Genomic DNA, 21614 nt, shown 5'->3' with positions numbered 1-21614 from the left:
ATACTAGATTGTTAGTAATCAGAATTATCAAACATTAAATATACTCATTGATGATTAGGATTTGAAGACTTCATATGTTTATTTTAAAGGATAAATAAATTCAGTAAAATAATTTTGTGTCAACATGTTTCAGTTTTGAATAATAGTATTTTATTTTCTTAACGATAATGTGATCATGTTTACACAACAGATGTCTTTGTAATTTGCTTTTATCTTAGTTTTTTTTTGTGTGTTTTTTGGCATGTTTTACTTCAATATTTAACAAATTTTACATGTAACGCTTATGACGTGGCCACATTCACTAATCACAACACGCAAAAATCAAAACATTTGTTCCTAAAACGTAATGTAGCCGTTATTGGCATTGGCGAGAACGTTAGAAATGTGCCACGTGGCTTATATAATGTCAGTAAAAAAAAGGTTTCTATTTTTTTTTTTTTTTTTTAATAAAAGGTTAAATTTTATACCATTTTCATTTTTGACAGAATTACAGGGAAAACATGAAACAGATTAAAGCAATCTACAGAAATATAAAGACAACATTACAACTCAAATTGCAAAGGATCACTGCTAAGCGGTCAAAGTCAAGTTGTAAGGAGAAACACAGATTCCAAATCCGCGAAACTCGAAAATTTGCGTGGTTGCCACAGAACCAAATAACTGGAGTCCTCATCTTAGTTGCCACGAGCAAATCTATGTAAGGCCCGTTCACAAAACCTCAAGATAGAAGCCTACAATTTCTCCGAAAACTAACGCAAAAACGTATAAGCAATCATGGACTTCTATGCTATCTGAGATAGTATCGCCACTTAGACTTATTCGCCCCCTCTATTCTACTCGACAAACCCAACCAATACACCAAAAGCTAACCAAAGCAACAAAAACATAAACCGACAACACCAAAACAACAAAACTCTACCTTAAAGCAAAACGGAGAAGAAGCCACGGGGACAAAGACAAACGGGCACGGAGAAGCTGTACCCATGGCTGAAGAAGCTACCACCTTCAACAACCCACCAAAGGAGGAGACACGATGACCACCAACAACCAGAATCCCCAACGCGTCTAACCGCAACGAACAAGCCAAGATCACAAAAGTGACCCTGAGGCTTGCCTCCAAAGGAGAAGCCCGTCGGATCCAGCGACGACACCAACCGGAGCTGGAGAAAACAAGGATAGAGAGGCCCGAGAAAAGAAGAACCGTCCCATCAAGACAATCCGGAGAGTCCGCACCCCAAAGAAACAACGACGATGACTGAAGAACACGGCGATGCACCACCGGTTTCTCAGGCCGAGCGAAAGGTCCTGCCGCTAGGAGCTAAACCGTTGAAAAGACGCCTCATCGGAGCCACGACCAGAAACTACGAGTAGCTCGCCGCACGAGAGCAGAAAAAAGCTACACACTCCGGCGAAGAACCCTGTCATAGCACCGTCCACAAGCACCGTAAACAAGAGCTCGACATGAGACAGTAGCAAACTGCCCCACAAGCGAAACTTCTTGCGGCAACACCACCATCAAGAGACGAAAATCCAACCAAGGTCAGAGCACCACCGGATCGACAAAGACAACACGGAGAAGACAACTAGAGAAAGGGAAAGAAGAGAGTGGTCCTCTCCGGCAAACGGTAAGGAACACCGTCGCCGGAGAGGACAAAACGAATTTTCGATCTAGGTTTCGCTCTTTCACAAACGAGAGAAAATATTGGGGTCGCGTGACTCACACGCACAAAACATTACTAAAAACGGAAACCGGGTTTCTATTATTCTCTTTCTCTGCGACTCTTTCATCGGCGATTTTGAAATTTGCTCTGTAAATTTTCGTTCGAATTCTTCAGTTTCATCTGGGTTAATCCTGTTTTCGTATATATAATTTTGCTTTCTGAAATCGATGATTAATCATTATCTTCATTCAGTAATTTCTGTAATCGAGAGTTTCAAAATTTCAAAATCGCTTTTAAGTTCTTTCTCTCGTTCTCTCTTCGATTTGGGTAAAATTAAACAAAGATTTATATAATGCTCTTCATCGAATTAACTCTGGCTTCCAAATTCTCAAAAATCGGTTTTCTTTTAAAATCTTTCGATCGTTTTTTATTTCGATTTACTCGATTTCACTTCAAATTAATTGAAGATTTGTGTTTCTGATTCTTTGAATTAGGGTTCCAATTTCAGTTATCGTGAAATTAATTTTGAGTACAGTTAAGAGATCAAAGACTTGTATATTCATCTAACAACGTTTTTTTTCTTCTTATCGTTGCAGATCTAGTTCGTATAAGAAGACAGAGACTGGATTCTTCTCTCATCGATCACAAAGAGTTTCTCGATAATACTTTCACAACAGTCTACATACTCTTCATGTAATTCTCTCAACTGTGGTTTTTGTCATGTGCTTCTCCTATGTTTGTATTAGATTGGTTGATATAGTTACCAATGTTAGAAATCTTATGTTAACAAGCTTCTACTTTTGAATACCTGAGCAACTGATTCAGTGGAATCTATTTGACAATCACTCTCCTTAGTGCAGGGTATAAAGTGAAAAAGATACCTTTTACTTGTTTAGTATTGTTACGAACATTTAGATGTGAGAATATGATTTTATTGGTTGTTTTATGGACTATTATGTGGACCATGGTTTATGCTTTGAAGCTATGGCTTGAATTTTGTTAGTTGCGCATGATCTGTACTTACTTAAATCTGTGTATTGTATGGTCTAATATGCTGACTTGAATATGTGCTTGTGTGGTTTATGGTGGTTTATGCTTTGAAGTTATGACTTCTTCGGTTGTTTGTTGTGTAGTATTTGCTTGCTTTGTTACATGGGTTTTTTCTTACCTTAATCTCTGTGTTGAGTAGTTTAGTGCTAACTTGAATACCTTGTTTGTTTGTGTGGTTTATGTATTAATTAAAAAAATATGATATTACTAACTTTGAAATTTATGATGAACTCGAAAAGAGATGGTTATTGATTGTCCTTGGAAGATTATCTTACTTGATTTGTAATGATCGCTTAGTAGTGGTTTGATATGAGATATTTCTTTTGTTATGAGTGTCTGAGAAGTGAGAAAAAATCTTTAGTGCTCAATTACAATTTTCGTTGATCAACAATATTTCTACAGATTACTATAAATTACAATTGTTCATGGATTTACATTTTAACAGGTACTATTTCATTTTTAAATGATCATGCTTTATTTTGCCCAATTCCAGTCTTTCAAGTTTGATTGCTCTGATAATTTCCTAATAGAAATCAGTAGTTTCTGGTTTTGTGTTGTGTTTCTTCGTGTGTGAAGCTAATTTTGTAACCGTGGCTGATACTAGTTCTCTGGTTTCTTGAAAGATTTCAATTTCTTTGTTAGTAATTGTTTCCAGAGAAATTGTTTATTATGAAATACTTGTTGGCAGGTTTTTAACCTTTGGGGTTAAAAAAACTGGTGAAAGACTCCTGTCAATGTTTCCTCCAAAACATGAGCCTTGTGAAAATGATTGGCAAAGATAGTTGTTAAAAGTTGAAAGCCGATAAAGAACCACGCTATAAGCTTGAGTCTAGTAATGCAATCATACAATCATACACTTAGCATTAAGAGCAGTGAAGAAACTAGAACCGTAATAATGAAAACAGAGGATATTTGTTCTTCAAATTAGTTGCTGGCTTAAAGGATTGATCATTTTTAATGTTGTGAAACCTTCATTTATTCTTCTAATAAACTCTGCTATTGGCCAACAGATTTGTGGAAACAGAAAATGGTGAAAACGTGAATCTAAAATTAACACATTTGAGCCAAGATAGAATGTTGAAATATAGTGGTAATAAGACTCCAACTGGCTCTCTTTCATTAAGACTCTTGTTATCAAAAGAAAATATAAGAAAATCCGAAGGTTTCATAAAGACTACAGGCAAAATTCCATAGAAATCACAAGCTCTAATAAGAAACCACTTCACTTGGCAGCAGCGTGCTTGGCCTTGTTGTGAGACTCAAGTGCATTCCCTGAGTTGAAAGTCCTGCCAAAGAGATATAAGCCAACAAGCGAAATGTTATAACAAACAGAAATTTTGAGCAGTGAAGACAAGAGTTAGAGAAAGAGAGAGAGTCTCACTTCTTGCATGAACCACATGAGACTTGACTGGCCGACTTTGGGCTCTGGTTTGCAGCCTTTCCCCCTTTCTTCTTCTCATCTGTGCCAAAGAAGACGATGCAGGTTCAAATGAATACTCGTGTTTCCCAATTTAGTGAATAATGTAAGAGAATGGTTTGTATCTATACCTGTTTTCTGAGGAGTAACTGCTACTTTCGCCTTCTTTGCTGACACAGGTGCTTTAGGGGTAGTTTCATTAGCTCTCTTCTTGCTTGATGCAGGCTTCTTAGGTGTAGGCTCTTCTTCCTCAGAATCCTCACCATCAGAATCATCTTCATCCATCTGCAAGAATCATAACACAAGAATGCGTCACCAACATTTGTTCAAAAAAGATGTCTCATCTCCTCAGTCATTATTCTGAAATGGTAAACAAAAAGAGACAAATCACAGAAAGCTATAACAACTCACTCCGTCAGAATCAGACTCATCCTCTTCATCATCAACAGCTGGCTTCACTTCTGCAGGCTTAGCCTTTGGTTTAGCTACAGCCTTGGCAGCATTCCCTGCAAATGGAACTAGTTATTACCAATTATCAGGATCACAAATCAAGTAGTCTCTGTCTAGTTTAAGTACCAGCAGGAACTTCTTCCTCTTCTTCCTCTTCTTCCTCTGAATATATCAATACAACACATAAACGAATCATCAGCAACCAAGCCAATATTACAGTTACAAACAGAATAATTGAATTGAAACAGATTTTATCTTGCAAACTCACCAGAATAGCCTTGTGGCTCAATGTTGGGAGTTTTGTATCCAACAAAGTAAACACTTCCTTTTCCCCAAGTGTGAGAAAGCTCAAACTCCTTGTCGAATACCAAATCACAGAAAAGCTGAGGGATGTTCTCAGTCGATAGAGTTCCCAGAACCAAGTTCTGGTTCCCAACCTTTACATGTAAAGGCACAAACTCTCCCTTCTTGTTTTTACATTCTCCAAGCGATGCCTACACAGATAAACAATCCAAGATTGTTTACACTAGACCTCTAACAACTCTCAGAATCAAAATCAATAAGATTTGATACTAAACCTGAGAAACGTGGATAAGAATGCCTTCTTCAGGAGTCACTGTAACTGGCTTTCCTGATTTAACTTCAATTCCTGATTACATCGTTTTAACAAAAACCAACATGAGTATCAAGATACAGCTTCAAGTTATACACTACCACACTAATTCCTATATAATATAACCATTTCTATGTGAGAATATTGCAACTTAAAACCCTAGATGAAGCTACACAACTACACCACACAAGGAAGCAGCCACAAGAGAGTTCGAAAACAGATTTTAAGAAAAACCCAAAAAGCTTCAGACAAAACAGAGAAGATTCTTACCCCAGAACTCCATGGCTAAGAATCAAGGTTGAGAAAAAGAGAGGATTTTTAGGGTTTATGAGCAGCTGAAAATGTAAGAGAAGAAGAAAGGGTTTTAAGAGATTATTTATAAGACAGAGGGTTTTAATACGAAGCCGTTTTAGGGTTTTAATACGACGCCGTTAGGGTCTTTACTCTTTAGGGTTTTTCTTCAGTACTAACGACGTCGTTAAAGATATGAAAGTTTGTGAAAAAACAAAATGCTCCGATCAAATTCAAACGGCGGAAATCAGTATAGGCGAAATCTTCCTCCGTCGAAGCTCAGGGGAATGTCTTCAAGCTCTCAAGGCTTCACGATTGATGCAGCCATGGAGCTGCTGATTTCGACAAAATGTGGTTAATACTCTCGAGCGGCGTTTGTTCTATATCCCTTCTTTCAAAATCAACCGTGACGTCGCCGGACTATTTGATTAAGGATTGTGCTGTTAAATCCAATGTTCTTAGCTTCTGGCGTCAAGTAAGTACGGAACATCATTCACCTTTCTCTTTTGAGTAGAAATTGAGACAAATTTGACATGATTCATAGAGAAGAGTAGAGATTGTTTTAGGTTTGTTCTCAGATAGCATTTCATTCTTAAGGAGAATATGTATGAAGTGGATTGTCCATGTGTGACACCAGAGGTTGTTCTCAAGGCATCTGGACATGTAGACCAGTTCACTGATCTAATGGTTAAGAATGAGAAAACTGGAACTTGTTACAGTGCGGACGGACCACTTGCTTAAGGATTATTGCTCCAGACACGAAGAACACTCTAACAAGGCATTTTTGTGAAGGACTTGTATTACTACAATGGGAGGAAATTTCCCTTTGCTGCTGCTCAAATTGGTCAACCTTTAGAAATGAGGTGATTATCGTTTAATTTTCTATTCCTTTGCTTGATAGATTGGATGTGTTTATCTCAATCAGGGACTCTTTTTTCTTTCTTTTATGTCTGGCTTTTAATAAGTGACGCATATTACTTGCAGATATCTCATCGTCAAGGGCTTCTTAGAGTTTGTGAATTCACGCTGGCAGAAATTGAGCATTTTGTTGATCCTGGGAATAAGTCACATCCGAAATTCTCTGATGTAGCAAATTTTGAATTCCTTATGTTTCCAAGAGAGGAACAAATGTCTGGCCAATCTGCGAAAAAACTTTGCCTTGGCGAAGTTGTTGCCAAGGTCAGTATCTGTAATCATCTGCGTCTACTTACTTCTAGTATGCACTCCCTCAGACCTTTTGTTTCTTAATTGCTTATTGATGCCTGCAACTGTATTTGAATAGGGAACTGTGAACAAAGAAACTGTAGGCTACTTCATTGCGAGAGTGTATCTTTTCCTTGTCCGTCTTGGCACAGACAAGGAACAGTTGCGTTTCCGCCAGCATTTTGCAAATGAAATGGCCCGCTATGCTGCAGATTGTTTGGATGCTGAATTTGAGAGTTCATATGGGTGGATTGAATGTGTTGGTATAGCAGATAGGTCTGCATTCGACTTACGTGCCCACTCGGTAAGAAACTTACTTTTATCTTGTATTTTCTTCATTTCGTTTGACAGCTAGAGAATTGATGATCAAAACCCGTAGGTAGGAAAAGTTGCTCTGTGGCTGAGAGAAATTTCCAGAACCTAAAGAAGTAGAGGTAATCAAGTCAACATGTTCATCTCTGTCTCTATAGCTTGTTCTTAATATGGGTTCTCTGTTATTTCAGAAACTTGTGATTACTCCTGTGAAGAAAGAACTGGTTCTTGCATTCAAGGGAAATCAAAAGCATGTCGTTAAATCTTTAGATATAGAGTGACTGAAATCTATTGTTTTACTGACATATTTCTTTGTCTCATGATGTTGGTTTACATTAAACAACATGCTTCGTGTAATGTTTTGTTAGGCGATGAATGAGCAATAAGCTATGGAGATGAAAGCAATCTTGGAAACCAAAGGGGAAGTAGAGTTTTACGTATGTACCCTAAAGAGAAACGTGAGCATCAAGAAGAATATGGTGTCAATCTCTAAACACAAAAGAAACTGTAAAGTAATTCATGATTAGATTAAACTAGAGAAAAGGTTCAAAATCTGTTTTCTAGTATATGCCAAATTTGTTTTCAAACAAATTTCGCAAAAGTAATCTGTTTTCTAAAAAAGTATTCAACCATTCGAATGATCTCAAACCACCTCCAAATAAAACTCTCTCAGTTTTCTAGTATATGCCAAATTTGAGCTCCATCCAGCAATGAAAAATCTCTCATCACATCCCATATACACATACTTATGTCGATAACATCCCCAATTAATGCCCCCCTTTTTTTTTTCTCTAAAAGCAGTTTGGAACTTGAATGAATCGATAGACAACTATGTACACATAAAAGACACCTAAACACTACAAATGGCACACAATTAGAAAAAGAAAAAAAAAAACTAAAAAAACTCAAAACTGATCAAAACTCAAGGCATTAGTACGACTTTTGAGAAATTTTCTACCACGATTTCAAATAAAATACCAATTTTTTCTTATCTCCAATTAACACACATAAAATAAGCAAATATTTATTTTATATTTTTTATCTTCAGTTACGTTAATTATTATACACATAATTTTCGTTTAAATCATACATTATTTCACATGTGAATGACTGATACAATTAGATTTTGTATGTAGTATCAGTGTGAGCAAATTCTACTCAGCTGTTAGATTATTACACACATTGTGGTAAAGATTCCATAGAAGTAAGTGGTGTCTTGTCCTTGTCGTTGCTAAAGCGATTAAGCTTTGGGGTTAGGGTTGGTCTTGGTCTCCTCAAGGCGTACGTGAGTCTCCCAAAATATGTGATTTTATAATCATCATACGTATATATACATCAAATTATGATCCATCATTCTTGATCAAAATGGACAATTTTTATTTTTTTAATAATATAGGTCTATGCAGTCGTCATTCTATGTGACTTTTCAATTGTACACATATACGTGGTTGCAAAGTTAGCAATTCCCAAAAACTTGCATGTGAATAAGTCATTTTTTGTTTGTTGTGCACAAATCCATATACATTAATTATATCAATTATAAGTGTCTGAAACATTTTTGTGTGTGTTATATATAGATAACTTGAAACTCTAATATTTATATTCGTCTTACTGGTTTATAATGTTTGAAAGATAATGGAACAAAACAGCATCGTTATCACAATCATTTTCAAAATTCACTAGAAGATATTGGTGTTTTAAAAATCTAATACATGATTACAACTTATGCAGTGGTTATGGCCATGTTAAATCATCCTGTGCAGGTACATTTCTCGCCTGATATTAAAAAAATAGATTATATATAGAAGCTGAAGTCGTAACTCTACAATTTGTTTCAGTTTTGACTTTTGATAATGGTAATATTAATTATCAATTTTATTTAGCCAAAAGAAAATTATCATTGTTATTAAAACCAAAAGAAAATTTCATGTGTATTATTGTAGTCTAGTTTCCAAGTCATTTAAGAGTGCGCAATAACAAAAGAAACAACAAATATTAAAAATGCAATAACTCGAAATTAACAAAACAAAAACTAATAGTATCTATATAAAAATAACCAAGATAAGAATTATTAATAAAATGAAACGCTCGTGCTTGCATGCTATGTTTGTAATTCGATTTGACCAATGGGTAAGACTTTGGGTCACATTGGTAAACTGCAAGTTGACCACAAAACTTGTACGTATGAGAGCTATAATTAATATAAATTACCAATTAAATAAACACACAGAAATTTGACCATGTAATCATGCACTGTTGTACCGTTGTTACCTTCAATTACTTCGTACTACTTGTAACTATTTTAGTATCGTTTACCGTTTTTTTTATCCGCTAAATAACTTCTACCATTTTATATAACCGATCCATTTTGTGCCCTTAACCGAAGTTATTCAAAACTCAAAAGTGTTAGTATTGTTAGTGCACCCTCTATCAGAACAAACCAGAAGGAGTGTTGTTTGCTGGAACAAGCTGGAAGCTGTTTCAGAAGACTAAAATGAAGATCAAGTAATTGATGATGATCGTGGATATACCGCCAAATGAACGAATGACGTGGAGACCACAACAAGATGAGTTCGGTTTGGAAAGAAGATATTCACGCGAAGATTTGGAGTGATCCAAGATCTTGAAGACTAACCTAGAAAACCAAAGACCTCGATGATATAAATAGAGGTGCTAAGGTTCTTCTTAGACTCGGTCGTAATAGTGGTGAAAAGCAAGTGCAAAGCTTTTCATTGTGAGAGGGTAAGATTTACTCTGATTAGGATTCTAGAGAGATCAAAGAGTGTGTTCTTGTAATCGTCTCTTGTGTGTGTTAAGGAAATCTTAGGTGACAAGCTAAAATAGTTTAGATCTTGTGTAAAACCAATTAAGGTAGTTGTAAACTTCTTAATCAGATTTTTAATAAAGTAATACTCAGTGGTTCTGAGTTTGGGAAATATAGTTCTTGGTTTATCCAGAATTTCAAGTATTTGTTTTAAAACAGGTTGTACAACCGAATGACCACTAAGACCTCATTCTCACCTAGATCTCGGATGGAATGTTATAGTCTGGCCAATCAAAATGGTATACTTTTTGTGTTACCAATCAAAACTTGTTGCATATGTTTTTCTTTCGATCTCATTGTTTTTGTCATCAAACTGTACTTATTGTTTTAGATGTCATCTTTATTATTTTGCATATCTATAATTATTTTATTTTAAGAAATGTTTGGTAATGGTATGACATCGACATAAAAACAAAATAAAAGGTGTAAAGAGGGATAGTGACTATAGCATTAAGGGACAGAAGTGGTGTTGCCACATACGTAGGTTTTGCTTACATGTGTTACGCAGTTTCGTCCACAACTTTTGTTATCTTTCCAAAATATATATAGTTGTTTGTTATGGTTTTTTAATTTCTTATTCAATGCTACTAATTACCTGCCAACGTTCCACCATTTTATTCCAATTTATTAAAATACAAAACATAATATATGGCTACACTACATATGATCTACAAAAAAAAAATGAACGAGAAAAAAATATTCTGCTTTGTAAATATGTAATTGTGGTGTTCATCATCTAAAAGATCTCCAGATTAAGTGATAACAAATGTGATATAATCATATAAAACGATAACAAATACAAAACAATAATATTAAAGAAACAGTTGAACAAAAAACAAAAAAAACAAAAACAAATTAAAGTGAACATTTTAGTTCAGAGTATTACTAATACTATTACATGAAATTATGTTTAGAAAATAAATATAGATGGATGATTATCAAAAACATGTTTAGATGAGATATTAGAAACGAAAAAACTGAATACAAATATGAATATGAAAAAATATAGAAAACAAATGAAAAAAAAGAAGAAGAGAAACAGAAAATGGGGATATGGGAAAACAGCTGTCAAATTATGTCGGAAGAGTTGACTTAGGTTGAAAAACTCTGACAAAACAGGCAAGACTTTAGCATTAGTATATGTCTAAGACTTTGGTTGGACCACACTTTCTCAATTATTTAGCGAAACTTTGCTCTCCCCCGAATTACTAAAAGATTTCCTTGTCTCCCTTCATATTTTTTGATAAACTCATAATAAAAAGTATTCTACTAATCAACTATGTGATTTATATACACTTAATCATTACTGAGGTAATGATTCATGTCATTATTTGCATTTGATATTTGTTAATGTACCATATTAGTTTGAGCTAATGTAGTCTATTATCTATTAGCTGGATTCAAGTTAAATTTGACATATTGATGTGAACAAAGAAAACAAAAACTTGACCAAACTAAGAATTTTTTTTAGATAATAATTAAAAAATGGAATCTCAGATCGACTCTGTGTATTTATATTCAGTATCTGTCTATCACAAACTTCTCACTTTTTTTCTCTCTCTCTCTCTCAACCAAGAACATGAAGCAAAGCTTGTGCCTGGCAGTTCTCTTCCTCATTTTATCAACAAGTTCATCTGCAATTCGAAGAGGTATGTTGTTGAATACAGTAATGATTAGTTTCTTAAAATTAATATTATCAATAACCAAAATCATCTTCCTTCAACTCTAAATCTTTATATGTAATCAGGAAAAGAAGATCAAGAGATAAATCCATTAGTTTCAGCTACATCAGTGGAAGAGGACTCAGTTAATGTAAGTTCATCTAAATTTTTCCCTAAGATAAATAAACAATTTGCTTATTTTATTTTCCTAAAATATGCTATCAGATGCATACCAATTAACATTTTCAAAGTTAATTTCTTAATGATATTTCAGAGTAATGTTCTACTTTTCTAAATTGAAATTTGAACTTGAAAGAATTCAACTCACTTTTAATAATTACAAAAAAAAGATATGAGAAACTCAACTCAATGGTGTATTTTTATTTCTTCCTAATTGTAGTAATAAGTATCTCATAATTGAATAGGGTTAGGGAGTTGACAAAAAAAAAAAAGGGTTAAGGAAACTCAAAGTAGTTTAGTAAATTTATATGCAGAATCAGAGATCAATATTTTAACCTTTTTGTCTTTGTAAAAACAGAAATTGATGGGGATGGAATATTGTGGAGAAGGAGATGAAGAATGTTTGAGGAGAAGGATGATGACGGAATCTCACTTAGACTATATTTACACACAGCACCATAAGCATTGACATTAATTGTTATCATTTTGATTAATTTGCATACATATATGTATGTGTATGTTTTGCCCCCAAAAAAAAAGTGTATGTTTTGTGTTGATGTTACTTAGATATATTTGTATTGTATATGAGTCCTATGTGACAAAACAGCTCCAAGAAACCAATATTTTTGTTTTTAATTAGAGAAAAAATGTTGATTGAATAAATCTTTCAAACTTGTTAAGAATGTGCAAATACTAGTGTATCAAACGTAGGGTTGGGCATGGAACAGATCTTCAGCTATTTGTTGTCTCTGTTAGATTTGCTTCGATGACGAGTAGGGCAATTTAAATGAACAATTTAGAGGGTAAAGAAGAACCTCAAGAAGAATAAATATAACTTTTGCGACATGGGACACTCGTTCTTTATGATAAACGGTTCAATCTCAGTCACAAACTCTGGAGTAAAAGAACATGAAAAGATCCAGAAAACCCAACTTCAAAATGTACAAAGGATATGATGTGTGACGGATGTGTGAGATAAATATTTTGTAGTCTTGGATATGTTTCTATGGTACCATGAACCTTGCATGATGTGTTGAACGACTTCTCCTGAACTCAGGCATAGATATATTATTATTACCTTCTTTGATATGGGCTGTACCATTAGAAGGCTTGTCGTCCACGAGTGAAGTGTCCTCATGAGCATAGATCGTCCTGCGCGGTATATATAATGAAGTTAACAAGTGTTTGGTTATACATAGTGAACGATCTTGTGGAGTTTTATAGTAACCTTAGTTTGTGGTTGAGGGAGTTTTTGGACGAGTTTCTTTGGGCATTCTTAGATTTCGAGGGTGGTTCGTTGTCTGTCTCTGAGGAATCACTCTTGAGTGTTGAATCTGATTTGTCACCGGCACAAAGGTCAGAGAATAGGCTGATACCCACGTCGAAGTTTTGGAATCTTGAGTGTATCACATTGTGGTTGTTGTTCCCCTTTTGGGTCTGATAATTTCCTACCTTTGCTTCAGAATCTGCATCAGAACGCAAACTGATCCCAACATCGAGTTTCTGAAACCTAGCTGGTGATGGTTGCTTTGCCTTGGCTTTACTGCTCTCGGCTCTGGTCTTCTTAACACCACCTTGACGTATGTGTAGTGCATGCCTTATGTGTTCCTCCTCGATCTCAGGGAAGAGCTTTCGAGCGCTTAACTTCTGATGATTTTGAAATGCCTCTGAAGAGTTATCAGTGTGAAGCCTGTGGTTATTTTCTGCTGATGGGTTCAATGGAACAGTTGAAAAGGATTTGACTACTGGTACTCTAGCTGGAAAAGGTGTTCTTGAAACCGGAAGGTTTTGGGTAACGTCGGGCTTATTCCTACTTTTGATGGTTGATGCTCTGTCTGTGGATAGTGATCTCCTACTTGGACTCGGATTTAACCTCTCTTCTGCTAGATTCGGCATCCTCGGGCTTGCTTCTCTATTTCTCAGTGCAGACGGAAACCCTGACTTTCTCTGCTTGCCAGTTGAGCAACTTCTGGTCTGCAAATGGCATTCACCAAACTGATTAGATAAAAGTCTCTTTTACCAACAGATCAATAAAAAAGAAAAATCTAGTCTCTGAGTGATTTACCTCGTAGCTTCTGGTACCGTCGTTTGGCTGTGGACTTGCCTCAGCCTTTGTTCCAGCACCGTTACCAGTTCTTGGGAGATGGAAAGGAGAAACTGCTCTTGCTCTCTGACATTCAGTTGTGTTCCGAATGCTACCTGATCGCAATTGTTCCAGCTCTGCTTCCTTCTTCTCCATGGCCGATTTAAGGCTGGATATCTAAATATGTGGAAGAAAGATTGTTACAACATATTTATTAAGATTTGCACAACGAAAATGAAACTGATGCCATATGTACCTCATCCTTAAGATCTCGAATTTCACCGGTTTCCTTGTTTGATCGAGCTGCTCCAAGCTCAATGGATGCAACCCTTTGGGCAAACTTAAGGGTGCTGATAGTCTCCCCTACCGCATTAACTTCAGGATTAATATGTACAAACATTAAAGTTTTTGCTTGTCCACCTGCACATAGTTTCATAGATGAGAGATGAAGCTACAACAAAGCACGGGGAAATAAAATGGCTTGCAAAACTTAGTTTTTGTGTTCGTTTACCTAAGGAGTCCTGCAGAACTTGTGTAAGCTTGCTATTTCTGTAGGGAACGTGGGAACTCTTTTGTGCAAGTGCATAAATGACATCTCCTAATGCAGACAACGATTTGTTTATGTGTTGAGCTTCTTTGAGTCTCTCGCCTACAGCTTCGGATTTTTCTACTCTTTCACTTCCAGCCAAATCCACTAAATGAAGGCAGCCTCTTAAAATGGATCCTGAGGCCAATTCTTTTCCTTGGACGTGAACAGTTAATACACTGCAGTAGAACACACAGCATTCAACGACTATTATATGATCATAGGAAAATTTTAAAGCTTGAATTAAGCACTGGTATAAACAAAGATTTACCTATGAGAACGGCTGCTCCTCTCATTCAAAGCAGTGGCACCCACAGCACGATTCTTTTGGCCAATCCTCATCAAATCAAGGACATCTCGAGTATTAGAAACTGGAATCAAGTTTGCATCGGGTACATTAAGGCCATTGAGTTGAGAATTATTGCGTATGTCTAATGTGAGAAACTGGTCAAGGATTACGGGATTCTCAGAGGAAACACTCGAGAAGAATATGTAAATATTTCAACACTATAAAGTATATGAAAGGATATCTTCTGGAGGAACCATCACTGACTAGTAGATCTCTAACTTGTTCATTATATATTTCGATCATTTGGACTCCAATTTCATAAGTCACCACATGTGTTCTTGCATTTGAAAGCTGGAAGAGATCGCGTAGAGCTCGGTAGTTCACGCCCCAAGTTGTCTCCGTCATCAGATCTGGCCCACTCTGTAAGGCAAAACAGAGACAAACCAATGTCAAAGGCAGAGTAAGAAATAACAATGTCTGACGGTTTATGGGAGTCACCATGCAAGCAAATAGAAATGGTCATACCATCGTATACGTTTTCCCTGAACCGGTTTGCCCATACGCGAAGATACAAACATTGAATCCGTCGAGGACGGACCTTATTACCGGTTGAGTGTCAATGTAGATTTGCTCTGGTAAGTAAACAACCAAATATCAATAGACAAGAAATTAAGCATCATGAAAATAGTTAGGTGGTGCAAAACCAACCAATTCAAAGCTAAGTCATATATAACAAAAGTCTCAAAATATCTTTGAAAATTTGAATGCACTTGGAGATGGACATCGATGGAATAACAAAACATACCTTGTGAGACAGTCTGTCCAAATACTTTGTTGAAGGAAAATATTTTCCGTGCATCTTTCTCCTGCTTGAAAGGATTGTTAATGATAATATTACCATTTTCTCCAATATAATCCACAGTTGATTGCATATCTTTTTGTTCTTGGAAGAAAGGTCTGACTCTGCAGTAAACTCTAATGGTGCCTACAGTACAACGAAAACAGAAGTTGATACACTACAAAATACTAAAACTCAAATGCAACTATGCAAGGATGTAGTAGGTCGTGGTACCTTTGAGATCTTGAACCTCATTGTAAAGTAAGCGATTTTCCTCCAGAACCTTGTGGTAAGAAGAAGATGTAACTTCCATGGCCTTAACGTGATGGACTGCCATAGAGGATGATAGAGATTGATCATGTAATCTCTAATTACCGAGAAGAGAAAATTTGGGTATAAGAAGATTCATTACCTATCCTCTGAAGCTCTTTCTGCCATTCTGACTGCATTTGTTTAACTTGGCTTCTTGTTTCCACAAAATTTGATTTAACTTCCTACATGAGTTCATCAAAGCAAGAAATCCATTCCGTAAATTCAAGATTCTTACACAGCTTTCATTTACGAATTGACCAAATGAGAAAGTTCGAAAGCAAGAGAAAGTATTGGAAGAGAAATGTAAATTCTGACCTCCAGCTCTTTCTGTTGAAGACCAATAGCTTCTACATGACCCGGAGAAAATTCGCGGGCGTTTAGTCTACTAAACTCAAGCTTTCCGCCACATTTACAAAACTTTGAAAACTCCTTTGACACCAAATCTTTTCTGTGCTGAAGGTATCTGAAGACTGCTGCTAGAAACTCTGATCTTGACAGATCCCCGTTATCACATTTCAGTATTTTCCTTAGAAACGAACCCAGCTGCAAATAGATACCAAAAAATAATTGTAAACCCTGGAGAAATGTCTCACCATTCGAAAAGAATTCCATGAAGAGTATGCAGAGTAAGTAGTACCTGAGCTCCCTGAGAAACTAGTATTGCAGAGAAATCCTTAACTACCCTGTTCAGCAATGTATCAATCACCTATAAAAGTAACCAAAAACTGAGAAGGTGAAACACGATATATTATTCGAGTCTTTAAATGGTTGATTCAACAGGAGTTAAGGTTTTCACATTGCGTAACTTACAGAGCAATCAAACATAACTCAAACATGTCTTACCTACCATTTCATTTAAAGGCATATCATTGATCCCATCACTCTCCTTAAGGTAACCATGTAGAAGCTGAAGCGCGAAATGATCAAAAAGAAAAGCCAAGGAGATTGCAGTTTCAGATTCCTCAGCTGAGATCTCATTAGAAAGATGAAGAAAATCCAAAAGCTGGTCATACTGAGAAGACTCAGATTCATCCAAAGAAACAGACTCATCGGTAGTACTTTCACTACCAATCCCATACTGCGGCGGAGAACTGCCTTTTCGATTGAATGATACTATCCTCACAGTCCCTCCATACCTCCATACTCCAACTCCACCCGCTTGTTTCCACTCGTAAAAACCTTTCAAACACAAAATACAATCTACTACTTTGTTCGACGATCCTCCCTGCAAAAACAGAAGCCAAAAAAAAACAATCTTTCATATCCTAAACAACTTACGAAATGCATCATTCATCATATTATCATTCTCTGGGGAATTTCATCGAACATAACATATGCATATGCCAAAAGATAAAGTAAACAACTACATAATGTGATATTGAAATAGAACCTTCTCGAGATCAGAAGCTCCAAATGTTAAAAGCTGCATATCCTCTACAGCTTTAAGAAAGTTCCTCATGTTCTCAAAATATTGAATTGCCGATTGCGCCGCTCCATCCGCGTACTGAATAGCTGGCGTAATCGGATTCTCCACCACCTTATTCAACAATCAAAATCACAAGTAATTCAGAAATTACTCGAAATTGTAGAAGATTAATCACAACAACAACAAAAAAACAAAGTTGAATCAATCACAACAACAACAAAAAAAACTCTTAATCTCATCGGAAAGTAGAAATTAAACCCTAGTTCATTGCATTAGACTAGAAGAATATAGAAGGATTAGAAATTGGACCTTGAGAACAGAACCGGGATTGACTTTGTTGAGGACGTTGCAGAGAATGAGGCCGTTGCGGAGGGCGAGGGAGAACTCGTCTTCCGACGGTTTTTCCGGGAGTGTCTCCATCGCGCCTTGGTCCATCTGTCTCAGCCATGCCACCGCTTGGTATCTTCTCAGAGCTAACGAAATTTGACAATTCACATAAACCCAAAATCAAAAATTCAAAATACATGTTTCTCGAGAAACGTATTATTAATAACGGAAAACTTAACGCGGAAATAAATTGGGCTCAGATATTGATTCAAAGCCCAATATCTTTCCTAATGGGTTTTAAAAAAATATTGTTGTTACTGTTCTTATATATAATCTTATGGCAACTTATGTTGCTTAAGGGAATATTTTTGGCTAAAATACACTAATTGCTTTAGGGAATATATACTTAGATAATCTTACATTTTTTAAGTAAATTACTTATGATTATTTTATTAAATAAACAAATTTTGTTTTCAGTGTATTTAGAGAATTTTCAAAACAATAAGGAAAAATTCAAAAAAAATTCGTAATGCAAATGTTAAAACGGACAATTTGGCACTAAAAATTCGTACCGAACTGCTTTATATCACTTATGTAAAGAATATTTATTAAGATTGACTCTTTTGATCTCTAAATAAAAACTATTGACAAAAAATAATAATAATAGTTTTGTTGGTTTAAAAAATTTTACTTTTTAGCTGGTTACCGTTTGACCATCTGAATTAGTAGAATTTTGCTTTTAAATTTTCTCTATGTAAACACTATTTTTGGATAATTACTCTTTGAGTCCTCGAATTAGCAAGAGTTAATGACATTTCGCTATAGTGGCAAATGCGCTTTTTTGTCAATCCTCACAAAATCACCCTCTTTCCTATTTACCATCTTGTCATCAAGGTTATTTCTTTAATTATGACATAAAATCTACTTAAACAAGCTTTACAAAAATATGTTTTTTCAATTTAAAAGTAATAGTTGTGTTATAGAAAAAAGATTTGGGAGATTATAGAAAATTTGAATTGTATATCCACCATACCAAACATAAAAGTAATAATAGTTTTGCGGTTGTGGTGGGTAACCCTATAATGAAAGCCATATTCCATAAAGCAAATTTCTAAACGACTTTCTCTAAATTCAAATCAAACCCAACGTAATTGTTTTTGAATCACAAAGCTATTATTAACATATATATGGTCCATCTTCGACTTCTTTTTTCTTTACTTTATCTGATTTATATCTTCATTTTCATTATGAAAAACAATTTTAAAAAACAAACAGTGATGATGATGAGACAAACCTGTTTCTTCAGCTTTTCGTTGAGCAAGCTCATAATCTCCATTGCTTGTGGACGACACCACCAAACCCTTTAATCCTCTCATTAATTCTTGTGGCATTTTTTCACCTTTCTTCTTTTATTATTTTTCTGTTGAGTTGATTTATTACTTCTCTTCCACAAGATAGTATTTTCTGAAAACACGGTTTCATCAATACACAACTCTCAAATTCAACAAAAATGATTTTTAAACACTCATTTTGCATTTTACACAGAAATCTTAGCTTTTAGAAGCAACCCGTTTGCTGACGTTAATAGACTATTGTGTGAGAAGACCACATTGTAATTAAAAACAATAATCTTATATCTGTAAATCAAATCCATTGAAGAAGTGATAGATCCCTCTATATCTCTATAATTTGGTCAACTAATTTCACATAAGAGGTCTATCAATAAATGGAGGATTTTTGACTAGATTTAGAAGTGGGACTAGAGAGAACTTACATGCACGAACCTTAATTACAAGTGTTGAACTTGAAGGGACAAGACAATCCACGGATGATGTTGTTCATCGATCACACCATTCGAACCAGAACAAAGAACTTGGGATGATGAGCTCTTGGATGTCGTAACTTCTAAGATGGGATAGAGAGAATAGAGATTTGTGAAGAGGAAAATTAAGAGTTGATTCGTTGCCTTTTGCACTTTATTGTGTGTTTTTTATAACGGGTAGAAGATGGAGAAAGAGAGACGTGTGTAGAGAAAATCAAGTGTTGGTTCACTGTCTTTTGCTTATTTATTCCGTTTTTTTTTTCTTCTTAAAACGTCAAAGCTTATTTCAACTGTTTATCAGGATGTATTGTTATTATGAATTTATTAGTATCTTTCACAAGATAGTTTGGCAAAATAGTTACAAACTTCAATCGTTTTTTTGATGGATTTGGAAATCCGAATCGAAAAGTAAATCTTATGTTTTATTCTTTTTTTGTCGGACACATGAATGGTATAGTTAGTGTAGACTACTTTTTATAGTTGTGAATTGTAATTAGTACTTGTGTTAAAACGTAAAACCCACTCCTCTTCTTGCAGCTCATATGATGGTTGACCTTTTAAATATTCAAGATTGACACGTGGCGAGCATCCATCGAAGTCAGCTAACGAAAACGTACTCTAGTCGTAACTCGTAAGTCGGCCCACCTGATACCTCACTAAGCAGCATTATATGCCCTAAAACAATTCCTCCCTCTTTTTCATATACTTAATTTTGTATATTTTGCTTTCGTATCGTATTTTCAATTTTTTATATGTGTGACTTTGGAATCAATTTATATATATAAGTGACTTTGGAGTAGATTATATATGTTTGAAGTGTTAGGAAAGAGAATATTTCTAAGGACTAAGAAATAAAAACACTGTCTTTTGGAAACACCGAAATTGAACTTGGTAAAGCGATTCAATAATATTATGGAAATTAAATATAATGAACTTATTTTGGATATAATACTGCATTGTTATAGGGAAATACATTTGTGGGTTTTGTTCATATATATTTAGCCGTTATCATTGCCATTATGTAACAACGACTATTGAGTTATACATATAGTTTTAGTTTAAACTTTAGATTAATTTTCGGGTTCAGTTGACCGGTTAAGTTAGATACTTGTATATAAAGAACATATTGTATAGTTTTGCTTCTTTCATGAAAACAGAATTCGTAATCGTAATAAACTCCTCTCTCAATTTCTCCTTCTCTCTAGATTGTATTAGTGACTTTTATAAATTGTTCTTATTTTATTTTTGAAAGTGGTGGGAGATGTTATTTCCACAAAAATAAAAGAAGAAATCATATATGAATAGTAGACGTTGGATCCTATGGAATTCAAATGATTACGGGCGGCACAATGAAAGCTTTCGAGATTGCTTTTTTCTATTCTTTCTTTTCCCACATTTCCTAACCCAATTCAGCGAACCAGTTAATTTATTAACACTAACAAATTACCACAAAAACACAACAGGATTTTCAGTGTTACTCATAAATATTTTCATATGCTATCTTTAAGAAATGTTGTATTTATGAAAATTCTATCTAAAATTTAAAGAAATAGTTATAAATAATTTAACCCAAAAAAAGAAGTTATAATATCTTTTTCAAACAGTATTAATTGGTGTTAGTCTTTAATAGTAACAGATATTATGTGGTTAAAAGTTGAAAACAGTAAATAAGAAAAATGGAAGGTGAAAACAAAAATAAAAGAGAACCCTAGCTTGATGTAGAAGTGTTGTTAAAAGAAAAAAAAAGGCTTGAAGTAGAAGATTGTGATCAGATATGACAGAAGTAATTAGGTGTGATGAGATTGTAATTTCAATCAAGTCTTCTTTTTGTTTGTTCTGTTTTTCATAAACCAATCAATTAAGTTTAAGACATTGAGATTAAAATAAAAAGAAGAAAGAAAGAAGTAGTTATGATCGCAAGAATGCTTTGTTTGTTTGTTGGTCGCATGGTCCATTATTTTCTTTACCATCATTTGCGCATGAATCTCTCTTTTATTTGTTGTGTTTTACCATAAATTGCGCAATAATATCTATGCACTAATATGGGCTGGTTATAAGCGGCCCAAAGGTTTACTCGTGCCCAAGGCTGGCCTGGGATGAATACTTTCATTATATTTAATTCTCATTTTTGTTTTATTATACTCGTATGTTTTACTTGTGAGCTCAAGGCTGGCCTATGATATAAAGTTTTGAAAGAAAAATGATTTCATGTTTTCATTAGACGGTGAATTTTCAACTTAAAACTAATTAATAATGAGTAGAAAGGTTC

At 35.0% G+C, this 21614-nt stretch overlaps 6 protein-coding genes across 16 annotated transcripts; 3 read left to right on the top strand and 3 right to left on the bottom strand.

The window, feature by feature from the left end:
* Positions 1–738: 738 nt before the first annotated feature.
* On the top strand, positions 739–3493 carry AT3G44753 (uncharacterized protein; the record flags this gene model as incomplete). 2 transcript variants are annotated; one of them, NM_001339177.1, is made up of 3 exons in its annotated part: positions 739–1988; positions 2258–2354; positions 3400–3493. In NM_001339177.1, exons 1-3 carry the CDS (start codon positions 1889–1891, stop codon positions 3491–3493), a joined length of 291 nt encoding a protein of 96 aa, NP_001327689.1. In that variant the 5' UTR covers positions 739–1888. The 2 variants fall into 2 exon arrangements, with proteins under 2 accessions (NP_001327689.1, NP_001327690.1); NM_001339178.1 differs by lacking the exon at positions 3400–3493 and having other exon boundaries at positions 1755–1988; positions 2258–2554.
* Positions 788–1685, bottom strand: AT3G44755 (uncharacterized protein; the record flags this gene model as incomplete). The annotated part of the gene is made up of 4 exons (NM_148840.2): positions 1418–1685; positions 1202–1318; positions 920–1114; positions 788–826 (listed from the first exon to the last, which is right to left on the bottom strand). The coding sequence occupies exons 1-4, from the start codon at positions 1514–1516 to the stop codon at positions 788–790; spliced, it is 450 nt and encodes a 149-aa protein (NP_680094.1). The 5' UTR covers positions 1517–1685.
* A 149-nt stretch (positions 3494–3642) lies between the features above and the next one.
* Positions 3643–5863, bottom strand: HDA3 (histone deacetylase 3). Of its 2 annotated transcripts, none has more exons than NM_114344.4 (8): positions 5462–5863; positions 5157–5227; positions 4847–5072; positions 4705–4740; positions 4540–4634; positions 4260–4413; positions 4093–4171; positions 3643–3997 (listed from the first exon to the last, which is right to left on the bottom strand). In NM_114344.4, the coding sequence occupies exons 1-8, from the start codon at positions 5472–5474 to the stop codon at positions 3934–3936; spliced, it is 738 nt and encodes a 245-aa protein (NP_566872.1). In that variant the 5' UTR covers positions 5475–5863; the 3' UTR covers positions 3643–3933. The 2 variants fall into 2 exon arrangements, with proteins under 2 accessions (NP_566872.1, NP_001190012.1); NM_001203083.1 differs by having other exon boundaries at positions 3672–3997; positions 4705–4731; positions 5462–5540.
* On the top strand, positions 5549–7666 carry AT3G44740 (Class II aaRS and biotin synthetases superfamily protein). Of its 5 annotated transcripts, none has more exons than NM_114343.6 (6): positions 5549–5957; positions 6202–6345; positions 6467–6661; positions 6765–6989; positions 7065–7119; positions 7189–7646. In NM_114343.6, the coding sequence occupies exons 1-5, from the start codon at positions 5832–5834 to the stop codon at positions 7107–7109; spliced, it is 735 nt and encodes a 244-aa protein (NP_190060.5). In that variant the 5' UTR covers positions 5549–5831; the 3' UTR covers positions 7110–7119; positions 7189–7646. The 5 variants fall into 5 exon arrangements, with proteins under 5 accessions (NP_190060.5, NP_001326391.1, NP_001326390.1 ...); NM_001339174.1 differs by having other exon boundaries at positions 5549–6121; NM_001339175.1 differs by having other exon boundaries at positions 5644–5957; positions 7366–7627.
* A 3388-nt stretch (positions 7667–11054) lies between these two features.
* On the top strand, positions 11055–12372 carry PSK3 (PHYTOSULFOKINE 3 PRECURSOR). 2 transcript variants are annotated; one of them, NM_001203082.1, is made up of 4 exons: positions 11055–11132; positions 11398–11470; positions 11569–11633; positions 12021–12339. In NM_001203082.1, the coding sequence occupies exons 2-4, from the start codon at positions 11401–11403 to the stop codon at positions 12129–12131; spliced, it is 246 nt and encodes an 81-aa protein (NP_001190011.1). In that variant the 5' UTR covers positions 11055–11132; positions 11398–11400; the 3' UTR covers positions 12132–12339. The 2 variants fall into 2 exon arrangements, with proteins under 2 accessions (NP_001190011.1, NP_566871.1); NM_114342.3 differs by lacking the exon at positions 11055–11132 and having other exon boundaries at positions 11157–11470; positions 12021–12372.
* Positions 12373–12390: 18 nt separating this feature from the next.
* KP1 (kinesin-like protein 1) lies at positions 12391–19686 on the bottom strand. Of its 4 annotated transcripts, none has more exons than NM_001339171.1 (18): positions 19298–19686; positions 18818–18987; positions 17506–17669; positions 17161–17307; positions 16618–16995; positions 16408–16476; positions 16086–16313; positions 15871–15952; positions 15693–15788; positions 15426–15605; positions 15146–15252; positions 14862–15040; positions 14603–14767; positions 14257–14510; positions 14002–14165; positions 13728–13922; positions 12891–13636; positions 12391–12814 (listed from the first exon to the last, which is right to left on the bottom strand). In NM_001339171.1, the coding sequence occupies exons 2-18, from the start codon at positions 18912–18914 to the stop codon at positions 12667–12669; spliced, it is 3399 nt and encodes a 1132-aa protein (NP_001327609.1). In that variant the 5' UTR covers positions 18915–18987; positions 19298–19686; the 3' UTR covers positions 12391–12666. The 4 variants fall into 4 exon arrangements, with proteins under 4 accessions (NP_001327609.1, NP_001327610.1, NP_001319684.1 ...); NM_001339172.1 differs by having other exon boundaries at positions 12441–12814; positions 19308–19543; NM_001339170.1 differs by lacking the exon at positions 19298–19686 and having other exon boundaries at positions 12471–12814; positions 18818–18895.
* Between the last annotated feature and the right edge of the window lie 1928 nt (positions 19687–21614).

Source organism: Arabidopsis thaliana, chromosome 3 (genome assembly GCF_000001735.4).
Source record: "Arabidopsis thaliana chromosome 3, partial sequence".
Lineage (NCBI taxonomy): Eukaryota > Viridiplantae > Streptophyta > Magnoliopsida > Brassicales > Brassicaceae > Arabidopsis > Arabidopsis thaliana.
Note: the sequence above shows the minus strand (reverse complement) of the source record. Positions and strands in the feature narration are given on the sequence as shown.